The sequence below is a fragment of the Erythrolamprus reginae genome, chromosome 12 (genome assembly GCF_031021105.1).
Source record: "Erythrolamprus reginae isolate rEryReg1 chromosome 12, rEryReg1.hap1, whole genome shotgun sequence".
NCBI lineage: Eukaryota > Metazoa > Chordata > Lepidosauria > Squamata > Dipsadidae > Erythrolamprus > Erythrolamprus reginae.
Window position 1 is genome coordinate 31771478 of NC_091961.1, and position 25193 is coordinate 31796670.

Below are 25193 nucleotides of genomic sequence, written 5' to 3' on the forward strand. Positions count from 1 at the left end.
TACAAGTTATGCATGGTATGTTTGTGTGTATGTTTGGTTTTTTATAATAAGGGTTTTTTAGTTGTTCATGTTGTTTTACCACTGTTGTTAGCCACCCCGAGTCTGCGGAGAGGGGCGGCATACAAATCCAATAAACAATAATAATAATAATAAATAGTAATAATAATAATTTATTAGATTTGTATGCCGCCCTTCTCCGAAGACTTGGAAATACGTTACAATGATACGTCAAATATAAAACAATACAAACGTTAAAACCCCAATAAAACTACCGTACTTTTGGAGTATAAGACACACCGCTTTCCTACCTTAAAGAGGCTGATAATTTGGGAGCGTCTTATACTCTGAATGTAGCTCCTTTTCCCCCAGCCCTAACTAGCTTGTAACGATCTTCCCAGCTCTGACCTTGCAGGCTCTTTCACTGTTTCTCTCTGCAGAGAATGTTTTCCAAGCCCTAAGCCTTTGCAGGGTTTTTTTCATTGCTCTAACTTGCTCCGAGTAAGCTTCTTCCAACTCTATCATTCATGCCTGGCTGAGGAATTCTGGGAGATGAAGTCCACAAGTCTTAAAGTGGCCAAGGTTGCAGAGCCCTGGTCCATCCTATAGCGCACATGTACCTGGGACCCCTTCATGGTCTGGAATGAATCGGGGCTCACAAGTGCCAAGAACTTTCTTTCGGAGGTCCAAGCGTTGGCTGTTCTAAGCACGGAAGCTTGTTTACTTCCTCGGGGCCAAGACTTACCAGCCTCTCCCCAAGGCCCTGCCCTAAACACCGGATCGATGGAAGCCCATTACTTCTCCCCTGGACCGCGGCCAGCAACTCCATTACTTGGCATGAGCTGGAAGCTGCCTCAGCCACTGACCCATCCGCGGGCAGCCCTTGCGTCACCCCTGGAGATGCTTTGAGGACTCATCAAACGGAGTAGGTGGAAGGGCGAAGTCACCTAGATGGCTGCCGGGATGGATTACTCAGCTCTTTTTTCTTTCCTAATGGGGCCCAGCCCCACCCACAAGTCTTCATCAGTGCCTCTCTTCCTCACTTTCTGTCTCTCTCTCCTTCCGCCACTCTCTATCCCTCCCTTTCTCCCCCTCTGTCTCTCTCTCTGCCCTTCTCTTCTTCCCTCCCTCCCGCTCTCTCCTCCTCTCTCTCCCTCTTTCCTTCCATCCCTCTCTCCTTCTGCCTCTCTCCCCCTCCGTCTCGCTCTCTGCCCTTCTTTCCTTCCCTCCCTCCTCTGTCCATCTCTTCTCTCTCATCTCTCTCCCTCCTTCCATCCTTCTCTCCCTCCTTCTCTCCTTCCTTTCCGCCTATATTCTTCCCTCCCTCCCCCTCTCTCCTTCCCTCCCTCTCTCCACCTCCCTCTCTCTGCCCTTCTCTCCTTCCTTCCCTCCACCCTCTCTCCATCTCTTCTCTCTCATCTCTCTCTCTCCCTTCTTCCATCCTTCTCTCCCTCCTTCTCTCTCCTTCCCCCTCTTCTTCTCTCCCTCCCTCCTCTCCATCTCTTCTCTCTCCTTCCCTCCCTGTCCTTACAGTGTTCAGAGCCTCCACAGAGGAACAGCACACAAACCAGAGCAAATAAGTAAACAGAACAAACTGCTGTAGCTTGTCCAACTCAATCAGCCAGTCTTCTTCGTCAGGCTGGTTGCATAGAAATGTCACGCCTCATTATGTTCCACATTTGCTTAGTGTTGAAGGTCATGTGTGCTCGTTCTGGGGTTGCCCCTGGTGACGTCCAGCTGGGCAAAGATGTTGACTTTATTTGGGAAGAGACAAAAGCTTTGTTCTGGGCTACCAGAGAAGAAGCTGTTCAAGGAGTCACTAAGCCATTGCGTGTGCCCCCGATTCTTCCAGCCATCGGCTACCACCCAACCCATTGAGAAGAAAGAAAGAAATGAAGACTTCCTACTAGCTTCCCATCAAAGATGAACCAAGTCTGGATTCTTCTTGCTTTTTCTTGATCAGCCAAGGAAAGAATAGAATAGAATAGAATTCTTTCTTGGCCAAGTGTGATGGGACACACAAGGAATTTGTCTTTGGTGCAGATGCTCTCAGTGTACATAAAAGAAAATATATATTTGTCCAAGAATCGTGGGGTGCAACACTTGATGATTGTCGTAGAGATCAAATAAGCAATGAAGAAACAATCAATATTAATAAAAATCTTAGGATACAAACAACAAGTGACAGTCATACAGTCCTAAGTGGGAGGAAATGGGTGATAGCAATGATGAGAAAAAACTAGTAGAAATAGAAGTGCAGACTTAGTAAAAAGTTTGACAGTGTTGAGGGAATTATTTGTTTAGCAGAGTGATGGCGTTCGGGGAAAAATTGTCCTTGTGTCTAGTTGGTCTTGGTGCGCAGTGCTCTGTAGCGACGTTTTGAGGGTCGGAGTTGAAACGGTTTGTGTCCAGGATGCGAGGGGTCAGTCAATATTTTCGCTGACTCGTGCAGTATACAGGTCCTCAAGGCAGGTTGGCAACAATGGTTTTTTCAGCAGTTCTGATTAAGAAGTGAAGTTCTACCACCTTCTGTAGGGAATCAAGTGCTCCTGGCCACTTAGGTGGTTGTCCAACCTATCCTCCCCATTAAATCACGGTCATCTTGCATCCCAGAGAATTTTCCATCTCTGCCTAATTCATAGCTTGGTCCTCATTCATGGGAATTTCATTATGGGCTTGCTGGTCCTTCTTAGCTGCTGGTGCTTTTAGTGATAGAAAGAGATGGGATCGATGGGATTCCCAGTCCCCTCCTTGCTGCAAAAGTTCCTTGTTCTGGGAGGAATATTTAAGAGTTAATTCCTGCCCCTAGTAACTCCCTAGTGAATCATGCCATCGGGTCAGTTCTATCAATAGCTGTTATTTAGTCTAACTGGAGAAAACCTCCATATTTAGAAAGATTGGGTGTCTAAGGCACCTTATTAGAAGGGCTGTGGATTTTTGGAGATTAAGAACGTTGTTAAGGATTCAAACTCTCCATGTAAAAGTTAAAAGAATAATTAATTATACACATTACCAAAATGACAAACCCGATTTAGAGAGAAAGAACATAACCATTGCAGCATAGTAATACTAAGTCGCATAGTAAGGAAAATCAACGGATAGATGACAGATGTTCTTATTGAAGAAAAGCACTTACGCATAATCATAATGGATTACTTGGGAAAATATATACAGTGGCACCTCGTGATACGAACCCCCCGTGATACAAACATTTCGAGATACGAACCCGGGGTTCGGAAATTTTTTGCCTCTTCTTACGAACTTTTTTCGACTTACGAACCCACCGCAGATCACAAAATGGCCTTCCGCTGGGCACCGCCGCCTGCCTGTCACCTTCTGAAACAGCCGGGGGGGCTTCTCGGCGTTCTCCTGAACGCCGAACCCGGACATTTGGCAAAAGTTCGGGTTCGGGAGGCCGCCGAGAAGTGCCCGGCTGTTTCAGAAGGTTACAGCCGGGTGCCGCCGCCAGGTGGAGTGCCGTTTTTGCAATCAGCATCGGCGTTTTCGGCGATCTGGAGGCTAAAATGGAGGTGGGGAATCCCAATAGGGAATTCCATGGGTGGAACTTTGACGTCACGAAGACGTCCTTCCTGGTCGGCCAAAACGTGGCCTCCAGGAAAGACGTCTTCGTGACGTAAAAGCTCCGCCCATGGAATTCCCTATTGGGATTCCCCACCTCCGTTTCAGCCTCCAGATCGGCCGAAAACGCTGACGCCGATTGGAAAAATGGCGCTCTGCCGGGCGCCACCGCTCGGCTGTAACCTTCTGAAACAGCCAGACGCTTCTCGGCGGCCTCCCGAACCCGAACTTTTGCCGAACTTCCAGGTTCGGCATTTGGGAGAACGCCGAGAAGCCCCCCGGCTGTTTCAGAAGGTGACAGGCGGGCGGTGACGCTTCTCGGCGGCCTCCCGAACTCAAACCCGAAAAGTTCGGCAAAAGTTCGGGTTCGGGTGAATGCCGAGAAGCCCCCCGGCTGTTTGAAAAGGTGACAGCCGGGCGCCGCCACCCAGCGAAGCGCCATTTTGCGATCTGCAGTGTGTTCGTAAGTCGAAAAAAGTTCGTAAGAAGAGGCAAAAAATTTCCAAACCCCCACATTAACTTTCTGGTTCAACACCAAACTAACTATGCAAAGAAAAATTGTTCCTTTGCTAACAATAAAAACATTCTAAACAAGTGGGCACCTTATGTGTGCAGTGAGAAAGAGAAGAGAGGGGAAAGAAATAACAAAGTGAAGAGAGCAAACTGAGCTTAAATACAGTAATTACAGGTGAGGGGGGGTTTAGCCAGAAAAGGCAACCATTTAAACAGTCATAACACCTTTCACCAAAATCCAGACATACAGAGGTGACTATTTCAACAAGCTGCAAGAAGATCCTTGACCCTCTTAGTTCTTTCTTTCGGTCTCTCTTGCTTCTTGGCTTCCTTCTTCAGACAACTTGGGTTCTTACTACATGACAAGTATCATTTGAAATAATTTGGGATCCCCTTCCACGATGCAACTGAATCCCCATCTGCCATGTCCAGAAATCCCGCCCGCTTGGTGAATGCATGGAAAACCCAGCAGGTGTTCAGCAAATGGCATTGGGCTCCTCTCCAAACAGGAGGGGGGAAAGGGTTGTGGACAGCACGAAATCGTTGGGTAGAGCTGCCAGGGAGAGGCGTCTCTCTCGAACAAGATGTCAGTACGAAGCCATCGTTTTGAGTTAGGGACTTTGGCCTGCCGCTAGTAGAATTTTCTTTCTTTCTTTCTTTCTTTCTTTCTTTTTTCCTTCCTTCCTTCCTTCCTTCCTTCTCTTTCTTTCTTCCTTCCTCCTTCCTTCCTTCCTCCCTCCCTCCCTCCTTCCTTCCTTTCTTCCTTCTTTCTCGGGGCAGCTCACAACAATAATAGAAACCCCCGCCCCCAAAAAATGTACAATACAAATCTAATAATTAAAACTAAAAACCCATAATTTAAAAAACATGCACACAACATACCATACATAAACAATATAGGCCTGGGGAAGTTATCTCAGTTCCCCCATGCCTGACGGCAGAGGTGGGTTTTAAGGAGTTTACGAAAGGCAAGGAGGGTGGGGGCAGTTCTAATCTCAGGGGGAGCTGGTTCCAGAGGGTCGGGGCTGCCACTGAGAAGGCTCTTCCCCTGGGACTCGCCAAATGACATTGTTTAGTCGACGGGACCCGGAGAAGGCCAACTCTGTGGGACCTAATCGGTCGCTGGGATTCATGCGGCAGAATAGTGCAGTGATACCTCTACTTAAGAACGCCTCTACATTTCTAGATAAGAACCGGGTGTTCAAGATTTTTTTGCCTCTTCTTAAGAACCATTTTCTACTTAAGAACCCGAGCCTGGAAAAATTTCCCAGGAAATTTGAGAGTGGCACGAAGGCCCAGCCAGTTTCCTGCCATTCCCCCTTTAATCCTTCGTGCTGCCTCCCATACACCTGGTGTGAGGTTGCCTCCCGGAGCATCTGGGCACAGAAAGGCAAAAGGGGGCGTTTATATTTACACATTTTGGGAAAGGAGGCGAAAAGCATAATCCCGCATATGCCAAGATAGCAGATGATACATGAAGAGTCCTAATTAGCAAACCTCGAGTTATTCCCCTGCCTATCTACGGTTACTATCCTCAAGAAAGAGTAGTTGTCTCGAAAAGGAACGTTTCAGTTGTGTTGCCATGGCATTTGTGATAAAATGGACTGAGAAATGAAGATGTCAAGGTTGTGCCAATTAGCATGTGATCCTTCTATATTTATATCTGGCTAATTGCTCCAAAAGATTGTTTTTCCTCGCTGGAGGGCTGTCGATTCACATGGGCCCTAAGCACACGGGCCAAAAATGGTTCACCATCACTAGGTTAGGGACGTAGGGCCAGGTGCTGGTGGCAGCCCTGCCGAGGTTAGAGGGGTGTGATAATACTGGGGAACAATTTGAAACACAATTTCGGTTGAGTTTGATTTTTGAGCTTTTTTATAGTTAATTAGGCAGGCTGTTTTCAAAAATGTAGTCAAGTTTTCTTCTACAACGTCAAGTTTTTTCTCTACACCTTATACAGTAATACCTCCTCTTACGAACTTAATTAGTTCCGGGAGGAGGTTCGTAAGGCGAAATGTTCGTAAGACGAAACAATGTTTCCCATAGGAAACAATGTAAAATCAATTAATGCGTGCAAGCAAAAAAAAGAAATTGCAAAAACGGCGCTCCGCTGGTCGCCGCCGCCTGGCTGTCACCTTTTGAAACAGCCGGGTGCTTCTCAGCAATCTCCCGAATGCCAAACCCGGAAGTTCGGCAAAAGTTCGGGTTCGGCATTTGGGTTTGGGAGGCCGCCGAGAAGCCCCGCCGCCCGGCTGTCACCTTGCCAGAAGAGCCGCGGAGCTGTCGGCCGGTCGGGAGGCTCAAACGGAGGTAGGGAATCCCAATAGGGAATCCCATGGGCAGAGCTTTGATGTCCTTACTGGAGTCCACGTTTCGGCCAGTTTGGGGAAACACCGAGAAGCCCCCCGGCTGTTTCAAAAGGCGACAGCTGGGTGGCGGCGCTTCTCAGCGACCTTACGAACCCGAACGCCAAACCCGAACTTTTGCCGAACTTCCAGGTTCGGCGTTCAGGCAGCGGATTCGTAAGGCGAAAAAAGTTCATAAGAAGAGACAAAAATTTTCCGAACCCCGGGTTCGTATCTCAAAAAGTTCGTATGACGAGGGGTTCGTATCATAAGGTACTACTGTATATATACTGTTCAAAAAAAAAATTAAGGGAACACTCAAACAACATATTCTAGATCTGAATGAATGAAATATTCTCATTGAATATTTTGTTCTATACAAAGTTAAATGGGCACAACAGCATGTGAATTTAATTGTCAATCAGTGTTGCTTCCTAAGTGGACAGTTTGATTTCACAGAAGTTTGATTTACTTGGAGTTATATTGTGTTGTTTAAATGTTCCCTTTATTGTTTTGAGCAGTGTATATGTCATGTAGTTAATTAGGCAGCATGAGCATCAAATTGCGTTTTTTACATAGCCATTTTGCTAACTTCCCGGAAAAAAAGTTAGTGATGAGTTAGTGATGAGCGATTGCACCAAGATTTGAAGGTCATGGAGGTACTTTATCAAGGTAGATAGGATGTACATAGGATAGCTGACTTGTTGGAGCATCAAGCGAGAAGATCAACAGATTAAACACTCCAGAAAAAGCCATAAGCAATTTTTTTTACCTTTAATATTACCGTTCGATAAAAAAGCCCATCTATTTGTATGAACACAATTTAACTTGCAGTAACTATTGTAGCCTTTGTATGAATAAAATTATTCTTTGTAAACAGTATATTTGCTAAGTTTTGCCTTTCTTTCCTTCATGTGCACAATTCATACGACTTTTGAAGGTATCCTTTAGCTTAAAAAGTTGACACGATAGACAAAAACTGTGGCTATTTTCGGATCCAGAGGCCAAAAGTTGAAAATAAGTCACAGATTTAAGACAATGAAATTGCTGTTCCCTGGTGTAATGATTGTAGCCCTTAATTCTGTTCCCTCTCCCCTTTTTTCTTTTAAAATCCTCCAGGAAATGCAGAAGCAAATTTTGAAGTTTTTGTGCCCGAGGTGATAGAAGCCGAAATTGGGGAAACCGTTGTGATTGACTGTGAGTTCTCCCTCCCAGAAAACATCAGCTACGCTTACATCCACTGGTGTTCTGTAAGTCAATTTTTAAAAAACTTTTGGGGGGGCAGAGATTGAAGAAATATTAGCTTCCATGGGGGTTCTACCAAGAGTGAAAATGTATGCAAGCTTCTGAGTAACACAGGGCTCCGGGGCAGCCGTGCTGTCTCATCGCTTGAGATGTTCCTGTGGGTTTATCTTTTTTGCCACCACAACTCTCCGTTTTTTCCTTCGTCTGTTTTGCAACCCTAACTTTTGCAAATCTTTTCTGGAGCGTAAAAACAGTGTCATCAACCACATTGCCTAGTTCCAGAAATAAAAGAGGTTTGGGTTGTTACGAAGTTTGTATCTTCTTTTATCTTCTGTTTTTATTGATTTATTTTTTTGTCATTTCTTTGATGGTTGTGAGCTATTCAGAATCACTCAGTTTTTTTAAAAAAAATATACTGCTGCTAATAATCATATTTCTGGAAGCGGCAAGCAGAGGAATAGAAAAAGGAACGACTTCTTAGCTGTTCTAAATTGTTCATTTAAAAATAAGTAAAAATAGTGGGGATTGATCGGTTTTAAAGATTGGCTTTGTAGAAAACAGGACTAGGCATGTTTCCTGAACTTTCGAGAAGTTCAACACTGCCCCCATATGACGGTTTATTTAAAATGACTCTGGAGGAAAATTCTTAGTCCTAGTTTTATGGAAATTTTAGTTAGGCTTAATTTGACTTGTTGGGCGAGCTGCCTTTCCAAGGAGGCCAAAATACAGGTGAAGGTAAAAAAGTTAGACTATCGTGCAGATGTTCATTTATTTCAGTAATGCAACTGAAAAGGTTGAAGTGTAACATATGAGAGAGACTCATTACATGCAAGGCAAGACAATTCAAGCTGTGATTTGTCACTTGGGGGATCTGAGGCTTTTGCACAAGTCTGTCTTGTCTACCGGTTGCGGCCCTACCTTGACCAGGAGGCGGTCCGCACAGTCCCTCCCGCCCTCATCACCTCTCGCCTTGACTATTGCAATGCACTTTGCACGGGGCTCCCCTTAAAGAGTGTTTGGAGACTTGTGCAGAATGCAGCAGCACCAAGGGACCCTCCCTGTGGTTTCCCCAGTCGCATCCATTACAGTAGCTGTTCCACATGTGAGTATTCAAAGATACAAGCCACGAGGGGAGAGAAATTTCTTTTCGAGACCCGAGCTCAAATTCGGGATACGAGCCGAGTGTCCACTAGGTGGTGCAAGAATCTCCTTGCTTCCGGTTATCTCGGAGGGGAAAAACAAAGTCTAAAGCCATTTGTTCCAGATACGAGTTGTTCGACATACAAGCTCCCTTCTGGAACGAATTAAACTCGTATCTAGAGGTACTACTGTATTTGCTTTTACATTGATTCCTATGGGAAATATTGCTTCTTCTAAAAAAACTTTTCTACTTAAGAACCTGGTCACGGAACGAATTAAGTTCATAAGTAGAGGTACCACTGTATGTAGGTATGTTTTTTATGTTATTACTGTTTTATTTTATTGTTGACTTTTATTATTAGATTTTAACTGTTTTTATTGTTGTTGTATTTATCCTGTTGTTAGCTGCTCAGAGTCCGTTTGAAGTGAGCACCATATGAATACAATGAATGAATGAATGAATGAATAAATAAATAAATGTGATGATTATGGGGTGCAGCTCATGAAAACCCCAAATGCACCCTCTCAGTCCCTTTCTCTTGTTCAACCCACTTTCTTGGGACTTTTCAGGGGGAAAAAATCCCACCAAAGAAAATCATCTCCTTGATCCAAGACGAAGTGCATTGGGCAGAAGACCAGTACAAAGACCGCCTGGACATCGCCAAGAATTTCTCCCTCGTCATCAAGAAAGTCGCTCCGCAAGATGCCAAGCCGTATATCTGCCAAGTGGGGCTTGGGAGCCTCGGGTTCAGCGAGAACCGGACCAAGCTGCACGTCTCAAGTGAGTGGTCCCAGCCTCAACTAGACCATATCTCAAGGGGGATTTTTGGGGGGCGGTCAGATTTGCAAGGAAGGTCCAAGCAATGGAAAGCATCTTCCTCAGGGGTGAAATGCTTCCGGTTCGGCCTGGTTCAGGCGAACTGTTAGCAGCAGGTGCCGGTTGTTTGAAGAAGGAAGAGGGAGATTGTGATCCCCTTTTATAGAGCGCTGGTGAGACCCCATTTGGAATTACTGTGTCCTGGAGACCTCACCTACAAAAAGAGATTGACAAAATTGAACGGGTCCAAAGACGGGCCACAAGAATGGTGGAAGGTCTTAAGTATAAAACGTATCAGGAAAGACTTCATGAACTCAATCTGTATAGTCTGGAGGACAGAAGGAAAAGGGGGGACATGATCGAAACATTTAAATATATTAAAGGGTTAAATAAGGTCCAGGAGGGAAGTGTTTTTAATAGGAAAGTGAACACAAGAACAAGGGGACACAATCTGAAGTTAGTTGGGGGAAAGATCAAAAGCAACGTGAGAAAATATTATTTGACTGAAAGAGTAGTAGATCCTTGGAACAAACTTCCAGCAGACGTGGTAGATAAATCCACAGTCACTGAATTTAAACATGCCTGGGATAAACATCTATCCATCCTAAGATAAAATACAGAAAATAGTATAAGGGCAGACTAGATGGACCATGAGGTCTTTTTCTGCCGTCAGACTTCTATGTTTCTATGTTTCTAACTGGTAGCAGCGGCCGCCGGTTGTTTGAAGAACTGGTAGCAGTGGCCGCTCTCAATACATCAACAATAATACAAGCCTTACAAATACACAAACCAGCATCAAACGCACAGTCCTTACTATAGCAATCAGCAATACGAAACACAGAAATTGTCAGAGTTGCATTCGGAAGCTACCCACTGAGACTCAGACACGATATCAGAAACCGGAGACGTTTCAGAATGAAGACAATACTGCAGGAATTCTTGAGAAGACTTTTGCTACTTGTTTGTAGCAAAAACTATACTCTCTATATTCTATTTACATAACACCAACACTATCTTACTAGACGACACTAACTGCAATCAACCACCTATTGTCCAACCGACCACACAGTCAACCATTAACCACACCTATGCCAAGGTGCATTACAGTATATACAATTCTTAACCAATCAGGTCGTAGCACATTCTGCTGATCCACCATGACTCAGCATTCCTTTTAATTTACACTAATTGCACTCTATTCCATTGTATGGAATCTTACCTCTGGTACTGACAAATAACACACACAGAGAGAGAATCATGCTTCTGGCTCCCTCTTGTGGCCATCTCCAACACTAACTCTTAAAGCTATAGTGCTTCGAAACATACAAGCATTCATTGTTAGCTGGTTTATATATTGCCCAATCCAACCAGTTATGTACATAATACTAACAATTTCACCACTGATCTTCCTTCGTCCACATAGCCTGACCTGTGTCATGGTCTTCTTCTCTTCCAGAAGCCCCAGAAGCCCCTGAGTTTCAGCTGGTGAAAGATGGAGTTAGAGCCGATGAACCCACCCTTCAAGAGGTAGGAATCATTCTGGGTTAACTGTATGTTGCATTTAGGAGCCCTGCAGGGTGCTTCCCCCAAAATTTGAATCTCTGTCCATCATCCCCTGCGCCGAGGACATTCACATCTTGGAAAGACGTGGACTCTCTTTTTCCCCCCAATTTTTTTTATTTCTCTCCACCTTCTCACCTACAAATTAATTAATATTAATACCTTCCAATGTTACAAACAACATTACATAATTGCACACTTTTATCCATTGTTCACAAGTCAGTATCTTATTTTGTTCTTTTCTTAGCCAACACCAGTCTGCCCCCCCTTGCTATTCTTTCTTGCACTCCCCCTCTCTCTCCTCCTCCTTCTACCTACTTTCCCTTTACTCCTCCTCTACCTTTCTCTCCTTCTCTTCCTCCCTCTCTACTTCCTCTTCAGCCCTCTATTACCTCTCCCAAGGTGTCTTCCATCCTAATATAACTTGTAATTTAGCAGACTAATGTTGCATATTCAAATTTTAAAACAAAACAACCAATGATTCTTTAACCTTTACTTATAACGAAAATAAAATAAAACTGTTTTCCAGCTTCCACCGCTGGAAAAAAAAATCTAGTTTTGTCATCTGGATTCTCCATCGAATTAATCCCAAATTTTCACCCCAACTTTTAGTAACTATCGTCTTAGCTTTCCAAAATACTTATTACTTGTTCCTTTTCATTTCTAGGCCTATTGCTCCCTCCCCTTCCTTAATCTCTTTCCTCGATTTTTTGTTTTTCCTATTCACTCTTTTGGATGAGTTTTAATTTCGTAGACTGGGATAAATTTGGGGCATAAATGCATATTTGGGGACAAGTTGGAATAAAACAGGGACACAGGGGTTGATGTAATCTGTATAAGCTGTGTAGAAATCAAAGCCCTTATATCAGGAGTCTCCAACCTTGGCAACTTCAAGAACAGAGTTCTGGGAACTGAGGTCCACAAGTCTTAAAGTTGTTGGACATCCCTGCCTTAGATGATGGTTGCCAAGGGTGGATTTGCCCAACCTTTTCCCCCTTAGCTCTCTAATGCAGTGTTTTTCAACCAGTGTGCCGTGGCACACTAGTGTGCCGCGAGACATGGTCAGGCGTGCCGCGAAGCTCAGCAAGAGAGAGAAAAAGAGAGAGAGAAAGAAAGAAAGAGAGAAAGAGAGAGAAAGAAAGAAAGAGAGAAAGAGAGAGAGAGAGAAAGAAAGCAACAGAGAGAAAGAGGCAGGGAAGGAGGGAGAGATAGAAAGAGAGCAAAAAAGAGAGGAAGGAAGGGAGAGAGAAAGAGGGATGGAGAGAGGAATGAAGGAAGAGAGAGAAAGAGGGAGAGAAATAGGGTGAAAGGGAGGAAGAGAGAGAGAGAATTTTTTTGTCCAAACTTTTTTTTAGCCCCCCCCCACTCCCCTCCGCTCAATGTGCCCCATGATTTTGTATATGTAAAAAATGTGCCGCAGCTCAAAAAAGGTTGAAAATCACTGCTCTAATGGACGTGTCTATCTCCAACTTGGAATTTGAACCCTGACTCCATATTAATAACTGAGCTATTCACCCCTAATAGACCTGCCAGGGCTGATCTGGTCAACGTTTCTATTCTTCAGATAGCATCTTGTACTGCTCGTAATGGCTTCCCAGCTCCAAGCATCGTATGGTACAAGAACAAGGAAGCCCTGGACCTTAAAGATACAGGTATGTCCTCCTGTTGATGTTCTCCAAAGGTCACCTCAGACACAGAGCCAGAAAAGAGCTAACAAAGTCATCCAGGAAAAGGAAAGGCCCTTGTCAGTACCACGTATTATACTATGTTGGGCCACAATACATATAAACTATCCATGTATGTTTAAGTGATATATCTTTAAGAGAAGTGTGCCTGTTAGCCATAAGAGGGAGCTAATGGAGTTCCTGTTTAATGATAGTTACTGTATGTATAGAGCTGTGTGCTGATGTATCTGCTTTATTTTTGATATTTGGGATAATATTTGTGATTTGGATTGTATAGAGATTGTTCTACTGTATATCTGTGTATAATACACTGCTCAAAAAAATAAAGGGAACACTCAAAGAACCCATTCTAGATCTGAATAAATGAAATATTCTCATTGAATACTTTCTGTTCAAACTTGAATGCGCACAACAGCAGGTGAAATTGATTGTCAATCAGTGTTGCTTCCTAAGTGGACAGTTTGATTTCACAGAAGTTTGATTTAGTTGGAGTTATATTGTGTTGTTTAAGTGTTCCCCCCCCCTTTTTTTGAGCAGTGTATATATATTATTATTATTACTTATTATTATTTATTTATTAGATTTGTATGCCGCCCCTCTCCGTAGACTCGGGGCAGCTCACAACAGTGATAAAAACAATACATGGTAACAAATCTAATAATTAAAATCTAAAATAACAGTTTTACATTTCAAAGTCTAAAAACAAAAAAAAAACAAAAAACAACCCAGTAGATAAAATACATACACACAGTCATATCATGCACAAGGGGGGGATGTCTCAGTTCCCCCAAGCCTGATGACAGAGGTGGGTTTTAAGGAGTTTACGAAAGGCAAGGAGGGTGGGGGCAGTCCTAATCTCTGGGGGGAGTTGATTCCAGAGGGTCGGAGCCGCCACAGAGAAGGCTCTTCCCCAGGGTCCCGCCAGATGACATTGTTTAGTTGACGGGACCCGGAGAAGACCAACTCTGTGGGACCTAACCGGCCGCTGGGATTCGTGCGGCAGAAGGCGGTCTTGCAGATATCCTGGTCCGGTGCCATGAAGGGCTGTATAGGTCATAACCAACACTTTGAATTGTGACCGGAAACTGATCAGCAATTAATGCAGACTGCGGAGTGTTGGTGTAACATGGGCATACTTAGGAAAGCCCATGATTGCTCTCGCAGCTGCATTCTGCACGATCTGGAGTTTCCGAACACTTTTCAAAGGTCGCCCCATGTAAAGAGTGAGTCTGGTTTGTTTGCCTCAACAGTCCATGCTGCCACTATTCAAACCTTTATTCTGTATTAAGTTTGTTTGGTGGATGATATACACTGCTCAAAAAATAATATTAAAGGGAACACTTCAAGAACACACTATAACTCCAAGTAAATCAAATATCAGGGAATTTCAAAATGTTTTTCCCCTGGACACCCTGTATCTTGGAACAAGGCTTCTCTCATTGCTTTCTCCATCTCCCCCCCCCCTCCACTAGAAATAGGGATCCACGACACGGTCATCACGGAATCCAGCGGGCTGATCACCCTCCGCAGCATGTTTTCGGCCCGAGTCGCCAAAGAAGACCGCGAAGCTCAGTTTCACTGCCAAGTCAATTATACCCTGTTGGGGACGAACAAGACTTCCATGTCAGATAGCTTCAAAATCAACGTTCTTTGTAAGTCCGGGCTCAGCACGTGGTTTGGGTCGGGTCTGTAGGAGACCTCGGTTGATCACAGCGGGAATTGAAAAGAAATACAGTGGTGCCTCTACTTAGGAACTTAATTCGTTCCGTGACCAGGTTCTTAAGTGGAAAAGTTTGTAAGAAGAAGCCATTTTTCCCATAGGGATCAATGTAAAAGCAAATAATGTGTGCAAACCCATTAGGAAAGAAATAAAAGCTCGGAATTTGGGTGGGAGGAGAGGGAAGAAGAAGAGGAAGAGGACAGCCGCTGCCGAAGGAAGAAGGTAAGGTGAAGGGAATAAAAAAAAATCCAAAACTTTAAGGCTTAAAAGAAAAAAAAGAGGGACTCTGGAGCAGCGTGAGGCTGCCTCCCATACACTGCACCAGAGAGAGAAACCCAGGTGGACCGAAAGGTGGCTGCTATTGCTACCTGCTTCCCCTTCCTTCCCATGCTGAAGGGCTACCCTCTTCTCTTGTTCGCTTTGTAGCCGGTGCCTTTCCTTCACTATAGTGACTCCTCAGTTTGGCTGAAGCTGAATTGATGCAGCCGGGGCGAAGTGCCCCCTTTTGCCTTTCCACGCCCAGATGCTCCAGGAGGCACCTTCACACCGGGTGCATGGGAGGCAGCATGAGGGAGTCACTACAGCGAAGTGGTTTATTCCCTCTCCAAGCGCCCAGAGAAAGGAAAATGCTCTGTTTGCTCTGGGCTGCCAAAGCCTCCTTAAGCGCCACCGAAAGGCTCCTCTGGCAGCCCAGAAAAGCCCGAGATGGTTGGGATTAAATGGCAGGAAACTGGCCGGGTCTTTGTGCCGCTCTCAAATTTCCTGGGAAATTTTTTCGGGCTCGGGTTCTTAAGTAGAAAATGGTTCTTGAGAAGAGGCAAAAAAAATCTTGAACACCCATTTCTTATCTAGAAAAGTTCTTAAGTAGAGGCCTTCTTAAGTAGAGGTACCACAGTACTTACATATTGATTTATTTCTCCCTGATTTTCAAGATGATGATTTTCCCAAGGCAGTTTCCACTGCATGTATAATCCCAGATTATTTTAAAGTTTCTTTTTAAAACCTTTCCCAGGGGGTCATTTGATGGTGGGCACCTTAAATAAATCGTAGGAGCAGATTTGGGGTGCAGAATGAATATTCGCCTGGGAACTTGTCTGCATATTTTAACTAAAGTCTAAATGTCCAGCCTTGCTGGTGGACGACTTGGTGAACGTGAAACCCCATAATTCAGGGTAGGTTTTGTAGCAGAAGAGGGATGGATTTGCTCTGCTTCTCTTGTAGATGCCACCCAGAACCTGAGTTTTACACTGGACCAACCGAACCAAGAGTTGAAGGAAGGAGATAATGTGACTTTGATCTGTGAAGGTGATGGGAATCCCCCTCCTGAATACACTTTAATAAAAGAGGTGAGCTGCTTGTCCCAAACCCCATTCCAACCTTATTTATTGATTTTTTAAATTGGATTTGTATGCCGCCCCTCTCCGACTTCCCCACATAGAAACATAGAAGATTGACGGCAGAAAAAGACCTCCTGGTCCATCTAGTCTGCCCTTATACCATTTCCTGTATTTTATCTTAGGATGGATCTGTGTTTATCCCAGGCAGGTTTACATTCAGTTACTGTGGATTTACCAACCACGTCTGCTGGAAGTTTGTTCCAAGGATCTACTACTCTTTCAGTAAAATAATATTTTCTCACGTTACTTCTAATCTCTCCTCCAGCTAACCTCACATTGTGCCCCCTTGTTCTTGGGTTCACTTTCCTATTAAAAACAATTCCCTCCTGAACCTTATTTAACCCTTTAAATGTTTCGATCATGTCCCCCTTTCCCTTCTGTCCTCCAGACTATAGAGATGGAGTTCATGAAGTCTTTCCTGATAAGTTTGATGCTGAAGACCTCCCACCATTCTTGTAGCCGGTCTTTGGACCCATTCAATTTGATCCATTTCTTTTTGTAGGTGAGGTCTCCAGAACTGAACACAGTATTATTCCAAATGGGGTCTTACCCGCGCTCTATACAGCGGGATCACAACCTCCCTCTTCCTGCTTGTTATACCTCTAGCTATGCATCCAAGCATTCTACTTGCTTTCCCTACCGCCTGACTGCACTGTTCACCCATTTGGAGACTGTCAGAAATCACGACCCCTAAATCCCTTCTCTTCTGAAGTTTTTGCTAACACAGAACTGCCAATACAATACTCAGATTGAGGATTCCTTTCCCCCAAGTGCATCATTTTACATTTGGAAACATTAAACTGGAGTTTCCCCATATCTTGCTAAACCATGGAATGACCAACTATGAGCAAACCAGGTATAGATTGTATGGATGCAGCCTTCTCGGCTTGAAGGAGCTGCTTATATATGCCAGATACGCCCTGTTGAATGGCTTCCTGGTGGAACTGGATCGTGGGAACTTCTTCATGGAGACCCAGCTCTACTTCTTCCCCCTCTCTCTCTTTCTTTTATTTACTATATCTGGCGATGGTAGATGTTCAGGTGTCCTCTATAAGTGGGACAGGTACCATCACCCAATTGTGACTGCAAGGTCAAAAAACAAATGATCCAACGGATAGTGACAGAATGCCGAAATAGAGCCAATAATGGAGACGGCTGATTTCCTAGCTGTGACAAATGAAGGGGAGGAAAATTGTATCTGCACTCTAGACATATATTTATAATATTTTAGGTTTAATGTTTTATGCTTCCTATTTTGTATTTTTAACGCTTGGGTTTTGATCAAAATGGGCTGTGAATATTCCACACGAGAGAAAGAGATGAGAGAGGTGAGATATAGTGAGAGGAGAGAGGTGATAGATGATATAGTGAGAGAGAAAGAGGGTGGATGGATGGAATGGAATGGAATAGCATAGCATAGAATAGCATAGAATAGAATAGAACTCTTTATTGGCCAAGTGTGATTGGACACACAAGGAATTTGTCTTTGGTGCAGATGCTCTCAGTGTACAGATAGATAGATAGATAGATAGATAGATAGATAGATAGATAGATAGATAGATAGATAGATAGATAGATAGATAGATACAGTAGATAGATAGATACAGTAGATAGATAGATAGACAGATAGATACAGTAGATAGAGAGAGAGAGATACAGTAGATAGATAGATAGATAGATAGATAGATAGATAGATAGATAGATAGATAGATAGATAGATAGATAGATAGAGTAGATAGAGTAGATAGATAGAGACAGATAGACAGATACTGTAGATAGATGGATGGAAGACAGACAGACTGACTGACTGACTGACTTGAGATGATAGGTGATAGATAATTATTATAGAGGATGGATGGATGGGAGAGACAGGCAAAGATTAGGGAGGTAATAGATGATATAGGGAGAGAAAGAGGGTGGATGGATGGGGATAGACAAATGATAGACAGACGGACAGATTTGAGATGAGAGGTGATAGATGATTATTATAGAGAGAATGGATGGATGGGATAGATAGAGAGACAGACAAAGATGAGAGAGGTGATAGATGATATAGGGAGAGGATGGATGGATAGATGGACGGACGGACGGACGGATGGACAGACAGACAGATTATGAGACGTGATAGAGTGATGATAGAAATAGGTAGGTAGATAGATTTATTACATCTATATGTTGTCCATCACTCTGCCAAGAGACTCTAGGTGGCTTTAAAATGTCATAAAAACGGAGCTACAAACAATAAAGCATTGAGTATTAAATAGACGCAATTTAATGAAGTTAAAAACCAGAAGGCTGCGAGGTGGGACTCCCTGCCTACTTCACTAACACACACACACCCTCCTTTCTCGTCCCAAACAGGACTCACAGGAGACGATTCTAGACGACAAGCTGTTCATCCCCAGTGTCACGAGAAACGACAGTGGCAACTACTGGTGCAAAACCCTGGATCTGCACACCCTTAAGGAATTAAGCGCTTCGGTGGAGCTGGTAGTAACCTGTGAGTAGCTCTCCTGGTGATCGTTTCTGATTTCATAGGACAGAGGGACAGAGCGAGCTTCTAGCTAGGGTCTTGCTAGGGGAGCTGCGGTGGCGCAGTGGTTAGAGCACAGTACTGCAGGCTACTTCTGCTGTAGTTCAGCAGTTCAAGTCTCACCACCGGCTCAAGGTGGACTCAGCCTTCCCTCCTTCCGAGGTGGGTCAAATGAGGACCCAGATTGTTGGGGGCAAGAGGCTGACTCTGTCAACTGCTTAGAGAAGGCTGTAAAACACTGGGAAGCGGTATATAAAGATTAGATTTAGATTTATTGGATTTATATGCTGCCCCTCTCCGCAGACTCGGGGCAGCTCACAACAATAGCAAAAAAGAGTACGTAGTGACAAATCCAATGCCCACCAATCCAATTATAATTTTAAGTTAAGAAAGCACTACACAATCAATCAAACACAAAACAACATGGACAAGGGGGAGATGTTTTAGTTCCCCCATGCCTGACGGCAGAGGTGGGTTTTAAGGAGTTTACGAAAGGCAAGGAGGGTGGGGGCAATCCTAATCTCAGGGGGGAGCTGGTTCCAGAGGGTCGGAGCCACCACAGAGAAGGCTCTTCCCCTGGGTCCCGCCAGACGACATTGTTTACTCGACGGGACCCGAAGAAGGCCGACTCTGTGGGACCGAACCGGTCGCTGGGATTCGTGCGGCAGAAGGCGGTCCCGGAGATATTCTGGTCCGGTGCCATGTAGGGCTTTATAGGTCATAACCAACACTTTGAATTGTGACCGGAAACTGATCGGCAACCAATGCAGACTGCGGAGTGTTGGAGTGATATGGGCATACTTAGAGAAGCCCATAATTGCTCTTGCAGCTGCATTCTGCACGATCTGAAGTTCCCGAACACTTATAAATAAATCTAAGTGCCATTGCTATTACTAACTTCCAGCTCCAATTAAAAAACTGTGCCCCCTCCCTTTGCACAGAGATAAACACGGGTTTCCAAGAAGGTTGTTTGTAAGCTGTAATGAAAGTATTTGAAAAGTTTTTTTTTTTAATTATAATTAAAATTGGGCTCGGGGTTATGCTTGTTTCTCTTCTCCAGACCTCGACGTGCCTACCATCTTCCCAGCTGGACCCCAAGAACCAACGGAAGGAGACGACTTGACCCTGACCTGCTCCACCAAGGGATCTGGAACCTTGAAATTCCAGTGGCAGAAGGTACTTTTGGTGGTAGTGGTGGCCCAGCGGGGTGGGTAGGTGGCTTCAGGACAAAGATGGGCGTGGGCGGTAGTTGACAATCAGGGAAACAAAGGTGGTGGGTGAAAGATAGTTGAGGTTCACCTTGCATTTTGTGTGGGGGCGTTTGCCCAGGTTCGCCTGGTGCACCAGTTGCGGCCCTATTTGGACCGGGGGTCATTGCTCAGTCACTCATGCCCTCATCACCTCGAGGCTCGACTACTGTAATGCTCTCTACATGGGGCTACCTTTGAAAAGTGTTCGGAAACTTCAGATCGTGCAGAATGCAGCTGCGAGAGCAATCATGGGCTTTCCCAAATATGCTCATGTTACTCCAACACTCAGCAGTCTGCATTGGTTGCCGATCAGTTTCCGGTCACAATTCAAAGTGTTGGTCATCACCTATAAAGCCCTTCATGGCACCGGACCAAAATATCTCCGGGACTGCCTTCTGCCGCACGAATCCCAGCGACCGGTTTGTGGGCCTTCTCCAGGTCCTGTCAACAAAACAATGGCGTTTGGCGGGCCCCAGGGGAAGAGCCTTCTCTGTGGCGGCCCCGACTCTCTGGAACCAACTCCCCCCGGAGACTAGAATTGCCCCCACCCTCCTCACCTTTCGTAAGCTCCTTAAAACCCACCTCTGCCGTCAGGCATGGGGGAACTGAGATATTCTTTCCCCCTAAGCCTTTACAATTTATGCATGGTATGTTTGTTTGTATGTATGTTTGGTTTTAGAAATAAGGGTTTTTTAATTGTTTCCGTATTGTATTTACATGCTGTTTTGTACTACTGCTGTTAGCCGCCCCGAGTCTACGGAGACGGGCGGCATACAAATCCAATTAATAATAATAATAAATAATAATAATAATAAAAGACAGGAGGAGGTGGTGGATTTGAAAAGGAGAGAAAAAGAGACAAAATTCTCTGGAGGGAAGGAACGTTTTAAATAGCTAAGGAAAGAGGACCACAGGGTGATTTTCTTGTTTTGTTTTCATTCTAGAAAGGAAAGCTCGTTGCAGATGGTGCGGTCCTGAACTTGACTTCCATCACTTATGAGAAAATGGGCAATTACACCTGCGTGGTGACAATGCCAGACTCCCCAGGTTGGGTGCACTCCCGGCACATTTTTATTGCTGTTCGAGGTAAACACAGTGGGGCACCTGGTAGACCCTCACCCTCTTCTCCCTCAAGCACTCCTGAGACCATCAGGCAGTGCCCGGCATCTGTTCTTTCTCTCCTCGCAGCAAAGCCCCAGAAGTTGAAGGTGGAGCAGTCTCTGAGTGTGCGGGAAGGGGAGGTGGTGGATCTGACGTGCATCTTCTACTCAGTGCCTCGGATGAACATCTCCTGGAGTACAAGTAATGGCACGGTAAATAGCAGTAGTACTTAGACTTATATACCGCTTCACTGTGCTTTTACATCCCTCTCTAAGTGGTTTACTTAGAAAGTAAACCCCCAACAGTTTAGGGAGAGGGGCAGCATACAAATCTAATAAACTATAACTATGGCCTCATTTTACCAACCTTGAATCAACCTTGAGCCTGGTGAGATTCGAACTGCCAAATTTCAGGCGGCTGGCAGGCAAGCAGAAGTAGCCTGCAGTATTGCATTTTGCCACCACGGTTCTTAAATGGATCCTTCTGGCCTCTAACCTTGGCCAAGTTGCTCTGCAGAGGGACATTCAGACGCACTCTTACACCTACACCCAAACACTTAAACTCTTTCCAAAATGTCTGTCACTCCCGCCCACCAAGAGCCATGTTGGCTAAGATTATGCCAGCCGCCATCCAACCTTGATCCTTCCTCTTCTTTCGTTTGTTTATTTCTCCTCTTTGCAGTTCACTTAGAATGGAGCAAAGCAGCGTTTTCCAATCTCAGCATCTTTTAAGACCCTGGCAACCGGTCGTAATTCCTTGGTTATTTTTTTTTCTATTTAAAAAAAAATAACCACCTCATCCACTGTTGAATTCCTCTCAACAAAATAGCAACCGCTCTATCTTTTCAATTTTTTTTCAAGGTGAACACATCCAGACGGAAAAATCACCACAACAGCACACTCTCCGTGCTGATCACCAAGGAGATCCTTAAATCGGGCCTCAACTGCACTGGTGAAAATGAGTTTGGGTCGGAATATCAACACTTCCCACTGCGTAAGTGGTTCCAGAGCAAAAGCATTTGCACTGTTTGCCAATAAGCTTGTAAGGAACTCGGGTTTTAGAGAAGGGGTCTCCAACCTTGGCATCTTCCTTCCTTCCTTCCTCTCCCTCTCTTTTCTTACTCCCTCCCTCCATCTCCTTCCTTCCATCCTTCCCTTCCTTCTTTCCTCTTTTCTTACTCCCTCCCTCCATCTCCTTCCTTCCTTCTTTCCTTCCTTCCTCTCCCTTCTTTCCTTCCTTCCTCTCCCTCTTTTCTTACCCCCTCCCTCCATCTCCTTCCTTCCTTCCTTCCTCTCCCTTCTTTCCTTCCTTCCTCTCCCTCTTTTCTTACCCCCTCCCTCCATCTCCTTCCTTCCTCTCCCTTCCTTCTTTCCTTCCTTCCTCTCCCTCTTTTCTTACTCCTTCCTTCCTCTCCCTTCTTCTCCCTCTTTTCTTACTCCCTCCCTCCATCTCCTTCCTTCCATCCTTCCCTTCCTTCTTTCCTCTTTTCTTACTCCCTCCCTCCATCTCCTTCCTTCCTTCCTTCCTTCCTCTACCTTCCTTCTTTCCTTCCTTCCTCTCCCTCTTTTCTTACCCCCTCCCTCCATCTCCTTCCTTCCTCTCCCTTCCTTCTTTCCTTCCTTCTTTTCTTACTCCCTCCCTCCATCTCCTTCCTTCCATCCTTCCCTTCCTTCTTTCCTCTTTTCTTACTCCCTCCCTCCATCTCCTTCCTTCCTTCTTTCCTTCCTTCCTCTACCTTCCTTCCTTCCTCTCCCTCTTTTCTTACCCCCTCCCTCCATCTCCTTCCTTCCTCTCCCTTCCTTCTTTCCTTCCTTCCTCTCCCTCTTTTCTTACTCCTTCCTTCCTCTCCCTTCCTTCTTCTCCCTCTTTTCTTACTCCCTCCCTCCATCTCCTTCCTTCCTTCCCTTCCTTCTCCTCCCTCTTTTCTTACTCCCTCCTTCCATCTCCTTCCTTCCATCCATCCATCCATTTATAGGCTGCTCTTTTTCTTGCCAAGCTTGGGTCATTTGATCCAATTCCGGGAGTCGAAGTCCATAGATCTTAAAAGTTGCTAAGGTTGGACCCACCTGCCGTAATACGTTCTGGCTGGGGAATTCTGGGAGTTGAAGTCCATAAGTCTTAAAGTTGCCACGTTTGGGGACCCCTTGGTTTGAAGGGGTTTGCAGATGGGGGCTCTCAGGAGATCTCGATAGCTGAACGAGTTTTACTCAACGTCTCTCTTCTTCCTTTTAAGGGCTGAAAACCAAAGTCCATCCTGACAAACCGAGTAAGTGCTTTTCTGTTATAGGCACCATCTAAAAGAAAAATTGCAGCACAAACTTCATTGCAGCTGCCATCTTGGGCTTTGGGGGAAAGATCAGAAGCAGACGTGGTTGGTAAATCCACTGAATTGAAACATGCCTGGGATAAACGTGGATCCATCCTAAGATAAAATACAGGAAGTAGCATAAGGGCAGACTAGATGGACCAGGAGGTCAATCTTCTATGTTTCTATGCCACGCCAAGAGCGGCCGTTCCGTTCCATCTCTGCCTCTTTTTCTCGCCAGAGACCATAACGCAGGAGAGCAAAGGGGTGATCATCGTAGCGGTCATCGTCTGCCTGCTGGTGTTCGCCGTCCTGGGTGCCGTCCTTTACTTCCTGCACATGAAAGGCAAGCTGGCTTGCGGGCGCTCCGGCAAACAAGAAATGTAAGTCGGGAGCGGGTTTCGTGGTTAATCTGTCCCGTTGCCCCTCCGTCCGAATCCACACGCTTCCCAATCTCATTGCATCTCAGCAACGGCCCGCTTCTGAATGCAGGGGAAAGGGGGGTGGGGTGGCTTTGGCTATTGCTCCCCCTTGTCACCACTCCCCACCCGCCAAAAAGCAGCAATCGGGAACCTCCCCTTAATCCCCAAAGGGCTGTGGGAATGGCCTTGTGCGCAGGAGGGAAAAATCACAGCCTACACCAGGGATAGGCAAAGTTGGCTCTTCTATGACTTGTGGACTTCTACTCCCAGAACTCCTGAGCCAATTCTGAAATGCTTCCCCTATTTCTCCATCTGTGGGTTGACATCTCTTTTTTTGCATGACGGTTGTGCAAAAGACTGCAATTGGGCCGCCTTCCGTCTCCCGAGGCCGTTCCCACAGGCCTTTACATAACCGACCTGGGGGGAAAAAATGTCCTTGGCGGCGGGCGGGGATTCCTACTTACCGCTGCTACCAGTGCGATGTGCACGCAGCTCCGGTTGACCGGCGGGCGGGCACGTCCTGGCGAGATTTTACTTCTGCGCATACGGAAGTACACAACTGCTGTGCAAAAAGAGATTTCGGCGATTTTGCACAGAAGCAAAAATTGGCCAAAATCTCGCGCGCGTCACAAGATTTTGCTACCTCTGCATGCACAGAAGGAAAATCTCGCCGGGACACATGTGCCTGCCCACTGGTCACCCGGAGGAGCGTGCATATTGCACGCATTTATTAACAGTGTGCAGTGTGGCCCGTACCGGTAAGGAACACAATCCTGCCTGGCGGGTCATTTGGTCTGGGTTAAGCGGCCCTGAAACACCAGAAACGGGAAGTGTCTCTCCCACGTGGACGCACAGCACGCCCCCTTTCCCCCTCGCAACCCCCTTCCCCGGACCGGTCTCAACACTGTCCCACTCCTCCCTCCCCCCTCCTCCTCTTCAGCACCAGGCCCGAAGCGCATAAAGACGAGATTGTAGTTGAAGTAAAATCAGATAAGCTTCCCGAAGAGGCGGGTCTTCTGCAGGGTGCCAACGGTGAGAAGAGATCGCCAGGCGACCAGGTAGGCAGCTTATACGGCTGGAAAGGTGGGGGCGGTGGTGTGTGGCTTTCTTGCAATACCAACCTTTGGCGTATCCTGGGGAGGGGGACAACTTTCACCCACCTCCCCTCCAGATCGGTGGCACCCTTCGGGGTGCAGATGGGTTGTCAGTAAACGGTTCTTTCTTAACGGACGGGACCAGGCAAGGGCTCCTCGTCGCCGCTGCTACCGTGGAGCTCCACGACCCTGCCACGCACGTCGGTGCAAGATTTGGCTTCTGCGCCAAATCTCCTGTGATGACGCGCCTGAGTGTGAGATTTTGGTGATTTACGCAGATTTTTTTTGCTTCCGCGCATGTGCCGAAGCAAAAACATCGGCGAAAATTGCCAAAAACTCGCTCGCGCTTCCTCGCGTGAAATTTCACTTGCTGCACATACGCAGAAGCCAAATTTCGCACCGACAGGAGCGTGCACACCCCGGCGGCCTCAGAGAGCGCACCGGTAGGGCCGAAGACGGCAGTCCTTTGCTGACACACGCAGTCAGGTTC

At 45.7% G+C, this 25193-nt stretch overlaps 1 protein-coding gene across 2 annotated transcripts in view; it reads left to right on the top strand.

Annotated features, from left to right (window-relative positions):
• Nucleotides 1-25193, top strand: part of MCAM (melanoma cell adhesion molecule) — a 39815-nt gene that overhangs the window by 11355 nt on the left and 3267 nt on the right. For both annotated transcript variants that reach the window (XM_070765481.1, XM_070765480.1), the window contains exons 2-15: nucleotides 7554-7684; nucleotides 9390-9600; nucleotides 11093-11163; nucleotides 12761-12848; nucleotides 14354-14533; nucleotides 15823-15947; nucleotides 18360-18498; nucleotides 19592-19707; nucleotides 20726-20867; nucleotides 20970-21094; nucleotides 21743-21875; nucleotides 23116-23148; nucleotides 23429-23570; nucleotides 24550-24667. In XM_070765481.1, the coding sequence (XP_070621582.1) occupies nucleotides 7554-7684; nucleotides 9390-9600; nucleotides 11093-11163; nucleotides 12761-12848; nucleotides 14354-14533; nucleotides 15823-15947; nucleotides 18360-18498; nucleotides 19592-19707; nucleotides 20726-20867; nucleotides 20970-21094; nucleotides 21743-21875; nucleotides 23116-23148; nucleotides 23429-23570; nucleotides 24550-24667 (1754 nt within the window). The remainder of the gene's footprint in view (nucleotides 1-7553; nucleotides 7685-9389; nucleotides 9601-11092; nucleotides 11164-12760; nucleotides 12849-14353; nucleotides 14534-15822; nucleotides 15948-18359; nucleotides 18499-19591; nucleotides 19708-20725; nucleotides 20868-20969; nucleotides 21095-21742; nucleotides 21876-23115; nucleotides 23149-23428; nucleotides 23571-24549; nucleotides 24668-25193) is intronic.